This window comes from Trachypithecus francoisi, unplaced genomic scaffold (assembly GCF_009764315.1).
Source record: "Trachypithecus francoisi isolate TF-2019V2 unplaced genomic scaffold, Tfra_2.0 Lachesis_group21, whole genome shotgun sequence".
Lineage (NCBI taxonomy): Eukaryota > Metazoa > Chordata > Mammalia > Primates > Cercopithecidae > Trachypithecus > Trachypithecus francoisi.
Genome location: NW_022681467.1, coordinates 29153864 through 29172678, shown reverse-complemented (window position 1 = coordinate 29172678; position 18815 = coordinate 29153864). Strand labels below are relative to the sequence as shown.

Here is an 18815-nt window from a genome sequence, read left to right as displayed (position 1 = left end):
CTTCCTTCCAGACGTTTCTGGACATTAGTAAACATGCAACAAATGACAGTGGACTGGTTCTGTGTCAGGTATTTAACAGTTTTGGGGACACGGGTGTTACCTCCCTTCTTGGTGCTTAGGAGGGAGAGGGATAGAGGACCGGAGAAAGTAGTGTGGCTGCGATCCTGAGGTGAGGGTCAGAGTGGTGCTCCTGGAGCGGGGCGTTCAGTCTTAAGCTTTATTCGGGGGCCAAGGAGTCACTGGAGACCGAGGTGACGCCTCTTTTGCATCTTAAAAGCTCCCCCTGGCTGCTGTGTGGAGAACGGGTTGAAGGGAGGGCCAGAGTCACCGAGGGGAGGGGAAAGGGCCGCGCTGAGTGTCAGAGAGGGCGGGCGTCGGGATGCCTGGGAGTCGGCCACACGGACCTGTGGGCTTCCTCTGCGCCAGTCCCCGTTGTAAGCACTTGACGCTGAATGAGTCCCAACAATCCCATAGGGTGTCTACCGGTACCATTTTTGCAAATGAGGATACAGACGCCCCGAAAGGTGGAGTCCTGGTGGGTTTTACCCACTCGTATCACCCTGACTCGGCACTGGCTTGGTCACCCTGTCCTTCCGGGTGGGCGCGCAGCCCCTAGGTTCTGCTCCTGGCAGGCCGTCGCGGGACCCGAACCCTCGGGCGCCTCCCCCTCCGCCGTGGCCGCGGAAGCGCGGAGGCCTGCGGCGCTAGAGTTGGACCTTGCGGCGAAGGAACCAGGCGCTCAATCTCCAGACCCGGAACCCGGCGTCCGCGGGGGCGGGGCCTGAGCCCGCGCGTCGGCGCCGGCGCCAAGGGGCGGCCCCCAGCCCCACCAAGTCCGCCGCGGCGTCCAGGGTCTGGAGCAACCGTAGCCGAGTCCCAGCGAGCGGGCGGCGGCGCCATGGCGTGCGTGGGGCTGCTCACCATGTGCCTGCTCCGGCCGCCCGCGCCCCAGCCCCAGCCCCCGCGGCAGCCGCAGCTCGCGCCCGACCCCGGGCCCGCCGGACACGCGCTCTTCCAGGACGTGAGTGGGCGCGGGCTGTGCTCGCGGTGTCTCCCCGCCCGAGTCTCTGTTAGTCTCACCCTCCGGGGTTGTTCGGGCCCCGCCGCTGTCTCTGAGTCTCTACCTCTCTCTCTGGCCCTGCTGTCTCTGTTTTCTCTTGACCTCTCTGCCTTTGTGTCCCCTCTTCTCTCTGTCTCGTCTATGTCTCCGCTTGTCCCTGCTCCAAGTGTCACTGCCCCTGCTGTCCCCCACCCCTCAGCCCACCCCACTTGTGTGTCTGGTGTTGCGGGGGAGCTGTCGACAATCACAGCAGCGGTCACCCCACTCTGTAGCAGCCGCAGGCTGGGCTGATTGGGGAAGGGGAGCCTGGAGTACAAGGGGCCCCTCACTTCTGACTCTAGTGCCGCCCCCAGAGTCCTTCAGCCCCCACTCCAGGGCAGCAGAGTCCTACAGTTGGTAAGGATTGCACAGAGTCACCCTCCCATGGGACCACGGGTGGCCCTGCAGCCCCCATGGGCACCAGCCACAGCCCTGAGCCCTTTCTCCACCTGTGCTACGCTCTGTCCTGGCCCCCTCATGCCCCAACTCCAGAGGCAGGCAAAGCTATCTCCCGCCCCCTTCCCACTGCCCCTAGTGACTCAGCACCTTGACCACATCCCTGGCTGGAAGGGACCTGACCCTCCCTCTTCCCAGGTAGGAAAACCAAGGCCTGAGGGGATATGTCCCAGGTCAGTCATGGAGGCAGGGGAACAACAGGGTGACCCCAGGTGTCCCCATTCCCAGCTTAGCACCCCTCCCCAGTCCCAAGATCTCCATCTACCCCACCTGGGCCTCCCTGGCTTGCTGTGTGTCCCTCAGCCAGTGGCAGAGCTTCTCTGAGTTAGGCTAGAGGTTAGAGTCTTTCCTGAGCCCTGCTGACGCTGAAGAAACAGGATCTTGGAGCAGGTTGGCGTTCAGGACCTGAAGTTCATGGGGGCTCTCAGCCCTGCTTGCCAGGCCTGCCACTCTCCCCTTTGCTGGGCTGCTTTGGGTGACCTGGGAGCAGGTCACTAAGAGAGACGAGGACCTGTCTTGACTCTGCTCCTCTTTGCCTCTGTTGCTCTTCATCTTCACTTCATAAATGAAATCTGCTGACCTTGCCTTCTGCCACCCCCACTCCCCCTTGGACTTGTGCGTGTACACACACGCCTGCCAAAGGTCCTCACTGTCACTTCCCATAGGAAGCCCCAGCCCTGAAAGAGTTAACCCCGGCTGCTCCTGATCTGTTTGCTAGTGGGTAACTCAGGCACCTGCAGAGACAGAGTAGCCACTGCCTGCTGTCTTCAACGGCATGCAAGGAAACAGCTCAGAGAGGGCAGCTGGGATAGACCGTGGCCACACAGCAGAGCTCGGGGCTCAGGTCTAGGACGGCTGTGCAGGATTCCTGGGCCGCAAGCCGGCCCATTTCCCCAACCTTCCTCACGCTGGAACCGTGATGTATCAGATAGAACTTGGGCTGCACTCTGGGTGTGGGAGGTGGGGACACAGGGAACTGGCCAGGAGCACCCCCAATGAGGCCAGGCCCTGCAGGAGAAGTGAGTGGAGGTGGCACCGGCTGCGTGCTCTTCCTGCGCCCTGCTTGCAGAAAAAGCTCCTGCAGGGCTGAGCTGGGCAGGGGGTTTGGGACCAGGCTGGGCAGGAGGAAAGGCGAGGCAGGGGGTAGGCCGGCCAGCTGGGACCCTGTCGGGTTGAGTGGGGGCCTCTGGCTTCCTGGGTGGCATTCACAGTTCCCCACATGTCCCTTTGTCCTCTAGGTTTTCCGCAGAGCAGACAAGAATGGTGAGTGTGGCTTCCCCTGGGTCCCACAGTGGGGCAGGGTGGGAGGCATCCAGAAGGCCCAGGGAGAGTTGGAAGGTTGGGTGGGAAGTCAAGAGTCGAGACAAATCTTGGAGGCCCAAAACAGGAGAATCAATCAAGGCATCCTTCCCAGAGGAGGTGCTGTTCTCAGCCAAGTTTGGCAGGATGGAGAGTGGAGGGAGTGTGGTTTGGCCAGGGGCTAGAGGTAGGGGCTGACTTTCACACAGCACCCTGGCACGGTGATGGGCACTTCCTTTTCATGGCCTCCTGTTGTCCTCACAACCACCAGCTAGATTGGAATTCACCCTATTTCATAAAGGAGCAGAGGCCTAGAGAGGTGAAGCAGGTTGCCTAAGGTCACACAGCCTTTAATTGATAGGCTTGAACTGGGGTCTTTGCAGTGTTTAGTCCCAGGCTCCTTGTGTGAGGCACTTGGAAGAGTGAGGTAATGGAGGTGAGACCTTTTTGGAGATTTTACTCAGGTTTTTAGAGGGCTCAGTAACTTGTCACGTGACCAACCATCTGGACCAGGGAGGTCTTGGAGGACGCAACTAAACCCACGCCTTGGGCAAGGATAAAGCTGGGTCCAGTGCCAAAGGAGTCGGCTCCTCCTGCCTTGGGTCCCGGGCAGTCTCAGACCCTGGTCTAGGAGAACCTTGGAAGCTAAAGCACGAGCCCTCGGGGACCCATCCAGCAACAGGGTGCTCCTCCTAGGTGACCTGGAGCAGCCCACTGTACCGTGTGGCCGGTGGAGGGTCTGAGCTTCGCAGTCAGCCTGGGGTGTCTTTCATCTGGGTCTTCACGCCCTCTTGTGTTTCATCCTCCTAGAGACCGGGTCCTGTCCCCACTCCCTGCCCTTCTCCTTGGGTCTCTTCAAATTCATGGGGGTTGTTTGTCCCAACCCCTTGATCAGGACACCTGCCCTCACTTGGACCAGGGCATTCTGTCTGTGGAGGTTCAGGTTCTCCCCCGGTTCAGCTCTCCACATCCACCTGCTCAGAGACCTCACGTACCATTCAGACCACATCCCATGTCCTTGTCCCGCATAAGTGCTCCCAGCCTCTGCTCACACGGCCCTGTGATGGGGAGCTCATTCCCTTCTGAGCCAGCCTGCTGCTGCCTACAGAGGCTCCAGCCAGTAGGAAGATTCCATCTGCCTCCCCGTGGCTTGTCTGTGAAGGTCCTGGATCCAGAGGGTGGAGGTTCCTTGTGCCCTGTAGTGAGGCTGGTCCCCAAATCCTTCCAGGTGACGTCTAGGCCCTGCCACACTATGGCCATGTCCCAGCCTGTTGCTTGTTTTTTCGTTTGGCAAACGTTTACTGAGTTCCTACCCAATGCTATGTACTGCCCTGTCCCTTTGGTGCCTGTAAAGTAGGTTCTGTTGCCTTCATTGGACACCTTTGAGGACCCCAGTCCTTTTGTCCCAAACAGGCTCCCCACTGAGCTCAGAATCCCATCCCACCTGGTTAGGTGGTTGTCAGATGCTACGAGGCCTTTGGGGCCCTGGACCTGGTGGCAGGGGTGCAGTCAGGGTCAGGGATACCTCCTCTGCTCCCTGTCCTCCCCCTGCCACCAGATGATGGGAAGCTCTCATTTGAGGAATTCCAGAATTACTTTGCCGATGGGGTTCTCAGCCCGGGGGAGCTGCAGGAACTGTTCAGCGGCATTGATGGGCATCTTACCGAGTGAGTACGAGAAGGGGCCGTGGGTAGATGCCAGGCCGGATTGTCTTTAGCCCACTGTGTCCCCTGCTGCCTTGGTTCCTTTTGTAGGATGAGGAAGAGGGGGCAGGGAGAAAGGTTCCAGGGCTTGGCTCCAGCTTTACCCGCCTGCCTACCCCCTCTCCAGCTACAGCCTTGCCCACTACACTGCTTCCAGCTGGGACCCCAAAATAGCCAAGTCTGAGTCACCACCCATGGCTCAGCTCCCCATTCCTGCTTCCCACAGTGACCCGAGGATGCCTGGGGACAGCTGGGCCCCGCCTGCTTCCACCCAAGAATGCAGTGCACGAACACGCACACCATCTACCCCTTGTGTGCTCCCACATCTATGCGTCTTGGCAGGAGTGTGCACGCTCCTCCCCGTGCCTGCTCTCAGGGGTGCACATGCACAAACCGCTGTACCTCCCTCTACTTCCCTTCTCCCATTTCCTGAGGGTCAGTCTCAGGTTCCTGAGACTTGGGCTGGAACCTTCGTCTGCAGTACTCTCCCTCCCCTCCTGGCCAGTCTCCCCAGCCAGTTCCTTGTCCTTCAGGGCCTCACTTAGGCAGCTCCTCCTCTAGGAAACCCTCCCTAACCTATCAACTAAATACCCTTTGCCATCCCTGGACTTCCCTGCACCTGGCTTCCCCTTCGCAGCTCTGACCTTCTCGCTGGCCTGTGTCCACATCCGTCTTCCCCTGGCCTGAGATCCTCTTGGAGGCCAAGAATGGGTCTGAATCTTTGCCCTTAGAGTGATTAGTTGAGGCAGTAGAACCCATTCTCTGACCCTGCAAGGACTCTGCCCGCAGGATCAACTTAATCTGGGGAGGAGCACAAGCGGCCTCCTTGTTAGACTGAGCTGGGAGTTGGTGGGGTAGGCGGTGGGGCATTGGCCCCAGTAGTCCCAGTTTACCAGGCCCAGGTCTGAAGCGTGCCTTCTCTTTTCCCTGCAGCAATTTAGAAACGGAAAAACTGTGTGGTGAGTAGGCCCACGGGAGCTCTTGTCTCCTGGGGCCCCTGGGCCCCAGGGTAGGTGTGGCAAGGGACTGTTGCTGGTCTCCTGATGGGACAGGTTGGGCTGAGCTCAGGATATAAGGCCTGCTTGGCTGCTGAGGAATTCCAGGGGGCCAGAATCCCAGGGTGGGTAGATGGTGGGGGTCCAGGAACCCTTGAGCACCTCTTCTGCCTGCAGACTACTTCGCAGAGCACCTGGGTGTCTACCGGCCGGTGCTGGCTGCATTGGAATCGCTGAACCGTGCAGTGCTCGCTGCCATGGATGCCACCAAGCTGGTGAGTGGAGTGCTGATGGTGGGGGGCCCACTGTGAGGCAGCGGACATCTGCTGTGCTGTGGGATCCTCTACAGTCTTGACTCAGGGTTATAGAGCTAGGGGCTTGGGTTCAAATCCTGGCTCCCACTTTGTAGCTGTGCCCCTTGACCTCTCTGGGCCTGTTTCCTCATCTTTAAACCATCGTAACAATAGAGCTGCCCTCCATACATCACTGTGACAAGTGAGAACGAAGGCAGGGATTTTTGTCGTTTTGTTCTGTCTCCAGCACCCAGAATAATATCTGGCAAACAGTAGGTGCTTCATACTAGAGGCTACTGGTGCTCTAGTTGCTGGCCCGTCACAACTGTCGTGGGATATCATTCAGGGCTGGGCTAGGTGTGGAAGGCTGTGCTCACAGGTTCACAGGGCAGGGCCTGGCCCGAGGACATACGTGAGTAGGCAGGGACGTGAGCACCCACGCGTTTGTGTGCACATGTGGACACGTGTATGCACAAGCACAAACAGTGATGATAGCCAGGGCTTGAGGCCCTTGAGTGGTGACTTCCAAAAAATAAGCCGCCCTTCGCTTTGTGTGTTCAAGAAATATCACCACCTCCCTTTGCTCCATGGCTCTTGTAAGGGGGAGTGAGCAGGCCCCGGAGTGTGTCTGACCCCACTTTTTACAGAAGGGGAAACAGGCACTCATCGTCAACAATGACCTGAGCACACACAATGACCTAGGCACAGGGCTCCTCCTGCTGGTGACTTTCACATGAGATTTAGTAGCTTTTCCAAGGATTGCCCCTTGGGGCCTGGCATGACGAGGGGTTGGAGGAACTCCCGTATCTGTGGCATGGACACAAGTGGGGGCATCACCTTTATTGCCATAAAGTAGGGCCCTGGGGGTAGGCAGCTGGACTGGCATTCTCTGAACTGGCAGAGGTTGGGGAGATTCAAACTGCAATTGAAAATGAGGGTCCCATGGGTCCCAAATACCTCCTCCTGGCCCAGAAAGGGTTTGGGGGTGACCCATCCAGTCAGCTCCAACCTCCAGGAAGACCCTGCCAGCTCCAAACACCTGACTCTAGATAGAGAGCTGGCCCCCACCGCAGTGCCACCCCCCCAGTCCAGCCTGACTCAGTTGAACACATCGTACAGCAGCCCGGAGCCACACTCCTGGTACATGGCCCGGGTTATCCAGCGGCGCTGGAAGGAGTGAAGGGAGGCCACCATGGAGCCGCCGGTCCACACAGCCATGCCACGCCCATGCTTGGCCACCAGGTGGGGCCGCAGGGCCGCGTAGCCGTGCCGCTGGCACTGCGCCTCCAGCTCCTTGTCCAGGCGCTCGGCGAAGCCCGGAAACAGCGTGGAGCCGCCGGCCAGCACCACGGTGTCTGCCAGTCGTGTCCGCAGCGTTTCGGGCATCTTCTGCAGCGCCCGGAAGGCCAGCGCGGGCAGCCCCGGCCCAGCCTGGCCCAGCAGGCTTGGCTGGAAGATGGGTTCGGGGCAGCGGAATCGCTCGCTGCTAAGGCAGACGCAGCACCCGTTACCCATGCTGAAAGTGGCCGGATGGTGGCGGGCGGGGTCGCGGAGGTCGCCCTCGAAGTCCAGGGACACGTAGCAGCTGCGCTTCTTGAGATGTGTGATGGCCTTGCGGGGCAGGGCCTGCTGCGAGAGGTCAGGGTTTGCCGCCACCAGCAGATCCTGCAGGTAGCGCGACAGGGTGCTGCCTGCCACGTTCAGCCGGAAGGTGGCTTGGTGCCACGAGTGACCCGCGTAGATGGGCGTGGCGTGGCACACGCCCGCGCCTGCCTCTACGGCCAGCCCGCTGAACGCGCCAGTGGAGCAGAGCGCCAACAACGCGGTGCTAGCCATGTGGCACGCGGGCACTGCCAGGGTCTCGAACAGCAGCTCTGCCACCCTTTCGCGGCCTGCAGGTGGCGCCGTCGGCGACTCGCTCACCAGCACGGGCCACTGCTCTGGGCACACCCGCAGGCCGCCCACCAGCAGGCGCTCCCAGAGCCCTTCCAGCGCCTCCCAGTCCGCCACCACGCCGTGCTTGATGGGGTGCGCCCGCGCCACGCCGCCTGCCAGCTCACAGCCCGGCGCGCCGGGCAGCACCGGCCGGTCCCAGCTGGGCACCAGGCTGGAGCTCTTCAGCACTATTCGCGGCCGGTTCTCACCCGCGAAGCCCGCCTTGGTGAAACCCGAGCCCTGGTCCACCACCACCGCGATGCGGCCCAGGGAGGGCGGTCGGTGCACACGGCGGCTCCCCGACACCGACGCCACCTTCGGGCTCCGTCCAGCCCCGGGGCTGAAGGCTCCGCTCCTCCGTGCCACTCGGCTTAGTCGGCCCGAGACCTCCCGGCCTCTGTCCTAGGGAGTGGTCCCTTTGAGCCCTTAGCTCTGCCTCCGCGGCCTAAATTCCTCCTCTTCTGGACCAGATCACCACCCCTCTCAGCTCTTGGCTCTGCCCTCTGGTCTGAAAGGCCCGCCTGTTGTTCCGGGCCGTCCGCTGCCTCTTCAGCTCGTGCCTAGGCCCTAGGCCTGAGGCCCGGCCCCTAGTTCAGGCTTCAGTCTCTGCTCTGGCTGGGTTCCAGCCGCATCTCACCCTTTTCGTCTTCCGCCGGCGCCGGGCTCCGGGCTCCACGCCTTGCACCGGGCTCCCACGCCCTCAGGACTCGCCTCTCCTTTGCTGTTCCTCCCCGTCAGCGCTTGCTGAGATGGCTGACGAGATGGCTAGGACTGATCCTTTTAGATCCTAAGACGCCCCCAGGAGGAGCAGAACTTTGAAGGCGAAGGGGCCTTGTGGTAAGGCTGTTTGGACATCTATCCCCCTTGGGGACCCAGGCAGCCTCCTGGCACCTCTCACCTGGGCTTGACGGAAGTTCCTGGTTGTGGAGGGGGGAGGAACTGGTCAGAAGGCAGAAAAGAACTTGGATTGGTCTCATTGTGACCTCAGTCCCCAGCAGCTGCACTTCCACAGCCCCTACCCTATGACAACTCCCTGGACCCATCCTCTCTCCTGGACAGATCCAAGGGCAGTGATTTTGGCATCCAGGGGTCTGGCTTCAGCAGCCCAGCACAATCAGTCTGATTCCTTTCTCAAACCACTTAGAGTTATCTGATGTACTCTGGCCAGATGTGTGGCCCTTACCTTCCCAGTGCTGAAGAAAAAGCTTTTAGTCACAGATCTACAGCTTCCCTGAAGAGCCCCGACAGGCTCTGGCCCTACCTTTGGGGGCTTCCACGGATGGATTCACGTGGGCCTGAGTTTGAGACTCAGTTTTAATTTTTTTGAGACAGAGTCTCGGTCTCCCAGGCTGGGAGTGCAGCGCTGCAATCTCAGCTCAGTGCAACCTCTGCCTTCCGAGTTCAAGCGATTCTCCTGCCTCAGCCTCCTGAGTAGCTGGGACTACAGGCACGCACCATCATACCCGGCTAATGTTTGTATTTTTAGTAGAGACAGGGTTTCGCCATGTTGGCCAGGCTGGTCTCGAACTCTTGACCTCAGGTGATCCACCCGCCTTGGACTCCCAAAGTGTTGGGATTACAGATGTGAGCCACCGCACCCAGCAAGACTCAGTTCTGAAGCTGACTCACTGTGCAGTCCTAACCTAGTCTTGATCTTTCTCTGGGTTTGGTTTTCTCCAAAAGGTAGTAATAATCCCACCACACAGGAAAGAGGCCACTTCTTGTCTCTGCAAAGCCTCATCCTCTTCAGGACCAATTTGGTTGCAGGTAGAAGACTCGGGGGAATGTAAGCCAAAATAAGGACTTTATTACAAGGATCTTATATGTTATGGATACCAAGAGCAAGGGTGAAATCAGGTTTCAGGAACAGAATCTGACTGCAGGGCTGTAGGGAACCCAGGATGTGCACTGCATTGTGGTGGTGGTGGTTGTTTTTTTGTTTTTTTGTTTTTTTTTGAGACAGAGTCTCGCTCTGTTGCCCAGGCTGGAGTGCAGTGGCGTGATCTCCGCTCAGTGCAACCTCTGCCTCCCGAGTTCAAGCGATTCTCCTGCATCAGCCTCCCGAGTAGCTGGGACTACAGGCGCCCACCACCATGCCCGGCTAATTTTTTGTATTTTTAGTAGAAAAGGGATTTCACCGTGTTAACCAGGATGGTCTTGATCTCCTGACCTCGTGATCCACCCGTCTCAGCCTCCCAAAGTGCTGGGTTTACAGGCGTGAGCCACCGCGCCTGGCCTGCATTGTGTTTTTATTCTGAAGATTGACTTAGCCTGTGCATGTTCAAGTAGAGAGCATGGTCTCTTACAGCTCCTGAACTATAGTCCTAGGGGGAGGGGCTGACAGGACCAGCTTCAGCCAATCACTGTATGGGCAGGAGGTGCAGCCTCATGGAAGAACATGGTTACCCTGATTGTAACCACGTGGATGGTAGGGAAGAGTCAGTTCTCACAATTAGCAGGAGTGATGTTATGTAGCTTCCAGCCTGGTGCAGGCAAGGTGGAGATGTTCATCATGGTGACGGTGACAAAAGTGTATCTTCAGCAGAAGCTGGGCTGGTGGCTCTAGTGAGCTGGGACTTCAGTCCTGCTGCATCTGCCCCCAAAAGAGGGCATCCTGAGGTTGGTCACCAGGGTGTGACAGGAAGGCAGGCTGCAGGTTCGTCAGGCCAGGAGTGGCATTGGGTGTGGAGCTGGATTTGGGACCTGGGAGAGTGAGAAGCAGCAGCAGCAGGATCCCACCCACAGAAAGTGTGGCAGGGCTTCTAAGTGATTTGGGGAGTGAGACTGAGGCTGTGGGCTTTTTCCGTGTTGGTAATGGAGACCTATTGAAAGCTTATGAGCAGGAGAGTGAGATGCTCTAGACAGGTGAATGGTTTGGAAGAAGTCTTTGTCATGTGGGGAAGGAGATGGGACAGGGTAGGTTGGGAGACAGAAGTACCTTGGGGAAGACTGGAGGGCCTGAGTGCTTTGGGGTTACCAAGTACAATGTGTAGGAGTGAGGTGCCAGAGGGCTTCCAGCTTCTCCTGGGTGCGTCCACAGGCAGAATCCACGTTTCAGGCCTTGCCCCAGCTGACTGCCGTCCTGGCTGTTCTTACCCAGGATGGTGCCTGTTGGCCTGGCACCTCCCTTATGCCTAAGAGGGATTACTGGATGCTGGGGGGATGTCAGGCTTTGCCGGAAGCAGGCCCCCCTCACTAGCGTGGCCACGCCTGGGTTTGCCCAAGCCCACCTCCCTTGAGCCTGCAGACTGAACGGGATGTGACCTGGGTTTGGAGTGTTGGGGGAGGGAAACTGCCTCCCGCCACTGTAGCAAGGTGTGGGTTTTTCTTCTGACCCTTGGCACATGTAAGGAGAAAGCAAAAGACAGCCCTGGCTCCAGACGTGGCGGTGGCTCTGCTTTCTTTTTTTTTTTTCTTTTTTTTTTTTTTTTGAGACGGAGTCTCGCTCTGTCGCCCAGGCTGGAGTGCAGTGGCCGGATCTCAGCTCACTGCAAGCTCCGCCTCCCGGGTTCACGTCATTCTCCTGCCTCAGCCTCCCGAGTAGCTGGAACTACAGGTGCCCGCCACCGCACCCAGCTATTTTTTTGTATTTTTTAGTAGAGACAGGGTTTCACCGTGTTAGCCAGGATGGTCTCTATCTCCTAACCTCGTGATCCACCCGTCTCGGCCTCCCAGAGTGCTGGGATTACAGGCTTGAGGGTGGCTCTGCTTTCAATACGCCCGGTTCACCCCTGTGCAGCTCCTAGGCTCAGCTTTGCCCAGCCCGACTCCGCCTCCCAGACGCCTCCGACAGGGCTCGCAGGCTCCAGGGTTGCCACGCACTCTTTATTAGGCGGGGTCTGGGCCAAGCGCTTAGAGCCGCGGGCGAGGGCAGCGGCACCGTTTGCGCGGCTGCTCTTCGGCAGGCTCGGCTTCGCTGGGAGCCTTTCTTGGGGACCGCATGCGCGAGTGCAGCCACGGCCAGCTCGGCGCTGCCCTCGCCCCGCCCTCTTCCGGCTGCCGCGCCTCCTGCCGCAGCAGCAGCAGCAGCAGCAGCAGCATCACCAGCATCTTCAGCTCGCGCTCGTCGCTTTCTCCCGCTCCGCGCAACCTGGGTGCCGCCGGGGAGCCCAGCTGAGCACCCAACGCGTAGTCAATCGGTCGCCCAGCCTTGGCCAGCAGCTGACGCTTGTCCAGGGGGAGAATCAGCACGATCCTGGTCTGGGGGTGGAACAGGGGCGTGAGGGGAAGAGCACGCCAGGGCCGAGCCCTCCTCCTGGGACCCTCATCCACCCGGTCCTGTCATCCTCCCATGCACAAGGCTGGAGGGGACCCCTGTCCAATTCAGGCCGCGGGAAAGCTCTCCCTTCCCTGCGTGGCGCCCCGGACTCCTCCTCCCTTCTGGAAATCCTCATCTCTCCCAGGCTGACTTCCTGAGACCAGCTCTGTCTAAGTTTATGAGATCCCTTCCAGACCCTATGTCGGGGGCTCTCAGCACCCTTCCCCACCCCTGCCTGGTCCAGGGCCTCTGCTCATTTGAGAGGGAGGCAGGGAAATTCTGAGCCTAGGAGCTGGAGAGAGGACACAAGGGAATTCCCCCTGCCCCTAGCTTCAGTAGTACCAACTAGGACTGATTCTCCGTGTTGGGACCTCCATCCGTTTGTCCAGGGTTGGGAGAGAATCCCACTCATGCTCACCTCCCTGGGCGCTCGAGTCTCATCCACTTTCTGGTTCTGGAATCTCTGCCCTCCCTTCTGGGCCTTTTTTTTTTTTTTGAAAAAAAAAAAGACTGAGTCAAATAGGGTCTTGTCCTACAGGTTGGAGTGCAGTGGTGCTGTCAGCGGCTCATTGCATCCCTGACCTGAGCTCACGCAGTCCACCTCAGTCTTCTGAGTAGCTGGGACTGTGGGCATTTGCCACCACAACCAGCTAATTTTTTATTTTTGTAGAGATGGGGCCTCCCTATGTTGCCCAGGATGATTTTGAACTCCTGGGCTCAGTGATCCACCCACCTTGGCCTCCCAAAGTGTTGGGATTATAGGTGTGAGCCACCTTGAAAAGACCCCCATCCACACCCATATGGGCCCCTGGGATCCTCATCCTTGGGAGAGATTTTCGAATTCCTCCCTCACCCCCTAGGACTTCTACACACAAGGCCTAGACTCCCACCCACCTGTCCAGCTTTCCCTGACCCCCATCTGCCTCCCCAGCCCTGCTCCCCATCCCCCACACTCACAGTCGGCTTCTTCCGAGTAAGTTGGTTGAGGAACTGTTTCCACCAGGCCTTGTCCATGTCAGCTGGCCGCTCCTTGGGGGCCTGCTTGGGTGCTTGGGTCCTTTTGTGGGAACTACTGTTTCCCATGGCAGGGCTGGTCACCACTGGGGACCATGGCAGGGCTGGTCACCACTGGGGACCATGGCCCATACTCCGTCTGCTCTGCCCGCTGGGCCCTGGCAGCATTGTGACCTCACGGGCTGACCTCACCAATGGCAGGCTCTGAGCACCGCCTCCCAGGGCCTAAAGGTGAATCTGGGCTCCACTCACTCTGTCACTTTTGGTTTCTCAGCTGTAAAACTGGGCTAATGATCATAAATGAGGCAATGCATGTAAGGTGCTTAGTGGCCAATAGAGGGGGATTTCTGTGGTTTAGGTATGAATTTTGGCCCTGCCACTAACTTAATATGTGACCTTAGCCCAGGTAATAAACCTCTCTGGGCCTGTTTTCTCATCTGCAAAATGGGGTCAATTATGGTTCCTATAAATTCTTACAAAGGTTAAATGAGGCCCGGCACAGTGGCTAATGCCTGTTGTCTCAGTACTTTGGGAGGCCGAGGCGGGTGGATCACCTGACGTCAGGAGTTCGAGTCCAGCCTGGACAACATAGTGAAACCCTGTCTCTACTAAAAATACAAACATTAGCCAGGTGTGGCGACATGGGCCTGTAATCCCAGTTACTCAAGAGGCTGAGGCAGGAGAATTGCTTGAATCTGGGAGGCAGAGATTGCAGTGAGCCAGGATCATGCCATGTCACTCCAGCTTAGGTGATAGAGTGAGACTCTTATCTCAGAAAAACAAAAGACTAAATGCAATTCTTCTTGTAGCAGTGCCTGGCTCTGAGTGGATGCTTCTATCTGTTCTCTGGTTGCAAGCAACAGAAACTAATCATCTCAAATACCCAAAAAGGACATTTTTGGAAAGATTTCATAGAGACAGAAACCCTGGCCTGTCTGAGAATGAAAAGACCCACCTTATTCTCTGTCCCTGTCTCCTAACTCATAAGCCTGGCCCAGGAGGTCCCATCTGATGGCTGAGCTGAGGCAGGTTGTGGCAGGAGATGAAATCTCTGATGGATGGGACCTCTGGAGTCCCCTCGGAGAGGGCAGGCACCTGGACCACAGCTCCCCAGGACTCTCACCCTGGTGCGCACGCGCGCGCGTGTGTGTGTGTGTGTGTGTGTGGTGGGGGTTAGGCAATTCTCAGGACGTCTGTGACTCCTGGGTGTGTAAGTGGGCAGGCCCTTGATTGTGTTACACTTGACGATAGACGGCTGGCAGGTCTAGCATTGAGAGCTTGTGTCAGACCCTGGGCTGAGTCCTGTGCAGGAATTCACTCCTGGGAGCTTCTCGCAGCTCCATATGCTGAGTTTCATCTTTCCTGTTTGATAGATGAGGAAATGGAAGCTCCAGGAAGTGAAGGTAGTTGAGAAGCCTCAGGATACCATGCTGGGCCATGCAGGGCCTAACGTGGGCAGCCTCCCTGCCTCTCTGCCACCCTGAGAGGGGCTGAGAGGAGGCTGGCAGTGTCGGTTGGGGTCAGTGCCAGCGGGTGTGTGTGTGTGTGTGTGTCTGTGGGAGTGAGGACGGCGACCTGATTTTCTTTTATCAGCAGCTCTTAGTAAAAAGCACCCAGTGTTGTGTGCATGAGTGAATGAATGAGGGAGTGAACACGTAGATTGTGAGTCTGGGGCCACACCAGGTCATCATTTTGCCTCGTGTCAACATTGGCCCTTGGATACCTTGTGACAGCCCTACCCAGCCTAGCTGTGCCTGGGACTCACTGGCTATGACAGTGCTGAAGGTGGTAGCCCCATCAGGGAAGGGGCCGTGAAGTCCAGAAAAGCCAGGCACGTCGGCAGGCAGATGCCTGCTGTGAGTTGGCTCCACACCTCCGGGGAGGGAGGCCAGGCCCGGACAAGGAGGGATCCAGACCCCTCCCTGCCCATCGGGTCTCAGTACCCTCCTGCCTGTGCCGGGTTTGCGTGCCCCTGCTCTGGGCACCGCCACTGCTGCTCTGATGGGCACGAGGCAGAGGACCCACTCAGAGATCAATGCCCAGGCTGGGAGATGCTGACCGTCCCCCCTGGCCCGCAGGAGTACGAGAGGGCCTCCAAGGTGGACCAGTTTGTGACGCGCTTCCTGCTGCGGGAGACGGTGAGCCAGCTGCAAGCCCTGCAGAGCTCGCTGGAGGGGGCGTCAGATACCCTGGAGGCCCAGGCCCGTGGCTGGCGGTATGTAAGGGCGCTGCCGACCTGCAGGGCTAGTGCACAAGCGCCCACTGTACCCCCATTCCAAATCCCCACAGTCTCAGCATCCTGGAGCCTGTATTTTTGGGCGGGGAAGCCATGGCAGGGAAGTTACGGTGGGGTGAGATGAGACTGGCTTTGGGGCTAGGCCTCGGAGTCCCAGGAGCCCTGTCTTCCTCACCCAGGCCTGTCCCGTCCTGGGGCCCCAGTCCTCGGCCCTGTGAGCCTCACTTTCTCTAGGTCAGATGCAGAGAGCATGGAGGCGCAGAGCAGGCCCTGCGGCAGCCGGCGGACAGGACGCCGGGCCCTGAGGAGTGTCAGCCGGTCATCCACCTGGTCCCCCGGCTCTTCTGACACAGGTGCGTCTGGGGTGGGGTGGGAGGCCTGGCCAAGGTGGGCACCGCATCCCTCCTTCCCCCAGGGCCCACTCTTGCACTGCCCCTTACTTCATTCTGAGAACCTGCCAGGCCTGAGAGGCCCCTGCCTGACCCTGCACGGGCCCCACCCACAGGACGCAGCTCAGAGGCTGAGATGCAGTGGCAGCTCCAGGTGAACCGCCTCCAGGAGCTCATCGACCAGCTCGAGTGCAAGGTGAGGGCCATGGGGCCAGGGCCCCACGAGGGAGGACCCTCCTGGTATCCACCCGAGCCAGGCCCATGCTGGAGGCCCGGCCCACACTCTGTGCCCTCACAGGCCCCCCGGCTGGAACCCCTGCATGAAGAGGACCTGGCCAAGGGGCCTGATTCGGTGAGCCCAGGAGAGGGGCAAGCGGCTGGATGGCCATGTCTGGGGGTGCTCATGAATTGGGGGTTCATGGGGCCAGCTGCCTGCCCACCCTCTGCAATGCGCATGTGCCCCGCCCCCAGGCCTGGCGGGCAGGTGCCGGGTTCTGAGAACCTGCAGGAACCGCCCCCCTTCTCTGGGCTTTGGTTGCCCATCAGCATTTCTGAAAGCCAGGTCTGGGGCAGTGTGGACGGAAGCTGGAGGGAGGAAGGAAGTGGTGGCATACTGCAGGAGGGACAGTGGCTGGATCAAGCAGCACCCTTGGAGACAGGGAGACGATGGAGACAGGGAGGTTGGGGGTCAGGTTGGCAGCAGGAACCCAGCTAAAGGGTAGGTTGGATCTGGCATCAGTCAAGAAGGCTGGGGGCCAGGTGTAGGTGGCTCATGCCTGTAATTCCAGCACCCTGGGAGGCCAAGGTGGGAGGATTACTTGAGCCTGGCAGGTAGAGGCTGCAGTGAGCCATGATCCCACACACCACTGCACTCCAGCCTGGGTGAGAATAAGATCCTATCTTAAAAACAAGCAAACAAAAAAACAGCTGGGAACCTCCTAGAGGCCACAGCCAGTCCCTCCCCTGCGCCCAGCCCCACACCGGCTGACCGACGGCCTCTCCCACCAGCACATCCTCGTGGCCCAGAGGCAGGTCCAGGTGGCAGAGGAAGGCCTGCAGGACGTCCACCGAGCCCTGCGCTGCTATGTGGAATTCACAGGGGCCCAGAGCCATTGTCTGCAGTGAGTCCCCAGCTGGCCAGTGGGATGGCTGAGGTGGGGAGGGGTGCTGGGGCAGAGAGGGGTGCTGGGGCTGGCTGTCCTGGGCCAGGGCTCCCATGAGACCTCAGGCCAGGGAGGCAGAGGTGGTGGCAGCCCTGGCCTCGCCTGCCCATCTCTTTGGCCCCACAGTGTGTCCGCCCAGAAGGTGCCGGACGGTGCCTCCTTCACCCTGTATGAGTTCTGGCAGGATGAGGCCTCCTGGAGAAGGTATGAGTGCCAGTCTGGCCGCTAACACCATGGAATGTGACCCTGGAGTGAGTCAGGCCAGAGTTCTAATCCTGCTCTCCCACTCACTGCCTCTGTGACCTCAGATGAGTGACCCCCCTGCCCGAGCCCCCGAGTCCTTTCCAAAATGGAAGTGGTAACAGTTGCAACTCCTGTGGGCTAAAGGAGGTGCCTGGGAAGAGCTGAGTACAGCACAGGGACACAGGAGGCACTCAGTGAACACTTGTCACCATGCATGTGACAATGCCTATGCCGAGCGCTGTGTGCGGTGCCCTTTGTCCTACCTGCACAGCGTCCCCGTGTCAAAGGGGAGAGGACTGAGGCTTCAGAGGCAGCGTGAGAAGCGCCGGGGGTCTGATCCTGGCAGCAGGATGGGGTAGGAGTAGGGAGACTGAGGTCATGGCAGCCTGCGTCCCTCCGCAGGCACCAGCAGACGCCCTGCAGCAAGGCCTTCCAGCGCGTCCTCATCGACCACCTGCGGGCTCCGGACACCCTCACCACTGTGTTCTTCCCAGGTGTGCGGCAGACCCCCACTCATGTCGCCCGGGAGGGGCAGTGGGCTCCTGAGGGCTCCTGACCCCCCGACCTCTGACCCCCAGCCTCCTGGTGGATAATGAATAACAACTGAGCCAGACCTTCACACGCTGAGGACCCCGGGACCCTGCCTCCCTCCCTCTGGAGCCCTCTGACTGGCCAGCCCACCCAGCGCAAAGACCAGGGCCTGCCTCCTCCTGGACCTGGGCCTGGTGGAAGGGCTCTCAGCCCAGGGATCAGGGACTGGGCTGCTTGCTTTCTATTTATTATTGATTTATTTATCCATGTATTTTATTGTTTGTCACTTCAGCCTCCAAGCTACTTTGGCTTCTGCCTGGCTCAGGAGACCTGGATTCTGGTCCCTCCTGGCTCAGCGACCCAGGGCAGGTTCTGTCCCTGTGTGGGTGGGCCTTGGGCCATCTGGCTGCCTAGCAAGGCTCCTGCTTTCTTCCTGCTGTCTTGGGGCCAGGCTTCTGCTCCTTTCCAGCTAGCAGCAGAAGCAGGGCTGATGCTCAGGGACTCAACCCCTCAAACCTTGCCCCTGAGGCTGGGCTGGACCTGGGTGCCCCTGTTGCCCTCCCGGGCCACTAGGCTCTGACTCTTCCAGCACCCGTGGATGTGCCAGAGGCCTTTGGGTTGGTTTGCATGCCATTTTCTTATCATTTGCATGCCCTCACCCCACCCATTCTCAGGGCACTATGGGAAGCCCCAAGGTGACCTGGCCAAGTAGCAATAATTTGGGCCCAGGGTCACCTGTTCCCCCCAGAGGCCTCTGAAGCCCAGGCTGGGACCCCAGCACAGAGGCAATAAAGGCAGTGGTCCCTTCCAGTGTCGCCTCCTGTCTCTCGCAGGTCTGGGCTGCAGGGCCTGTGTACCTCCCAGGCCAAAAGCTCCAGGGGGGGCACCTCTCTTGGGAAGCCCCCCGGGTCCCACCTCATGCCCTTACGCTCCCAGAGTGGATGCTCACAAGAGCTGACACAAGTCTTCCCACTTCAGGGTCCCTGGCCCTGACACACCCTGGTGGTGGGTCCTGCCTGAGGGAGGGGGTGACATGTCTCTGCAGGTTTTACAGGGGTTCTAGCGTCACCCACACAGAGCCTCCTCCGGGCCCAGATTGCTCGACCACGCTCCTGTGGGAAGACTTGGCCTTCTCACCAAGCTGGACTTGTCACCGCCATCCCACATAGAGTGGTTCCAGGAGGACAAAGGCCAAGCCAGT

The 18815-nt window shown here is 59.3% G+C and overlaps 3 protein-coding genes across 8 annotated transcripts; 1 reads left to right on the top strand and 2 right to left on the bottom strand.

The window, feature by feature from the left end:
- The first annotated feature begins 151 nt into the window (after nucleotides 1-151).
- On the top strand, nucleotides 152-18424 carry NECAB3 (N-terminal EF-hand calcium binding protein 3). Of its 5 annotated transcripts, XM_033186124.1 has the most exons (13): nucleotides 184-1021; nucleotides 2794-2818; nucleotides 4413-4521; nucleotides 5491-5516; nucleotides 5730-5827; nucleotides 15131-15267; nucleotides 15523-15641; nucleotides 15794-15873; nucleotides 15976-16029; nucleotides 16686-16798; nucleotides 16967-17044; nucleotides 17486-17577; nucleotides 17662-18424. In XM_033186124.1, the coding sequence occupies exons 1-13, from the start codon at nucleotides 899-901 to the stop codon at nucleotides 17688-17690; spliced, it is 1083 nt and encodes a 360-aa protein (XP_033042015.1). In that variant the 5' UTR covers nucleotides 184-898; the 3' UTR covers nucleotides 17691-18424. The 5 variants fall into 5 exon arrangements, with proteins under 5 accessions (XP_033042014.1, XP_033042018.1, XP_033042016.1 ...); XM_033186123.1 differs by having other exon boundaries at nucleotides 152-1021; nucleotides 15794-16029; XM_033186125.1 differs by lacking the exon at nucleotides 15976-16029 and having other exon boundaries at nucleotides 162-1021.
- On the bottom strand, nucleotides 6656-8694 carry ACTL10 (actin like 10). Its single transcript, XM_033186128.1, has one exon. The coding sequence runs from the start codon at nucleotides 7679-7681 to the stop codon at nucleotides 6944-6946; it is 738 nt and encodes a 245-aa protein (XP_033042019.1). The 5' UTR covers nucleotides 7682-8694; the 3' UTR covers nucleotides 6656-6943.
- Nucleotides 11587-13146, bottom strand: CUNH20orf144 (chromosome unknown C20orf144 homolog). 2 transcript variants are annotated; one of them, XM_033186130.1, is made up of 3 exons: nucleotides 12996-13146; nucleotides 12457-12519; nucleotides 11593-11980 (listed from the first exon to the last, which is right to left on the bottom strand). In XM_033186130.1, the coding sequence occupies exons 1-3, from the start codon at nucleotides 13119-13121 to the stop codon at nucleotides 11633-11635; spliced, it is 537 nt and encodes a 178-aa protein (XP_033042021.1). In that variant the 5' UTR covers nucleotides 13122-13146; the 3' UTR covers nucleotides 11593-11632. The 2 variants fall into 2 exon arrangements, with proteins under 2 accessions (XP_033042022.1, XP_033042021.1); XM_033186131.1 differs by lacking the exon at nucleotides 12457-12519 and having other exon boundaries at nucleotides 11587-11980.
- Nucleotides 18425-18815: the final 391 nt, after the last annotated feature.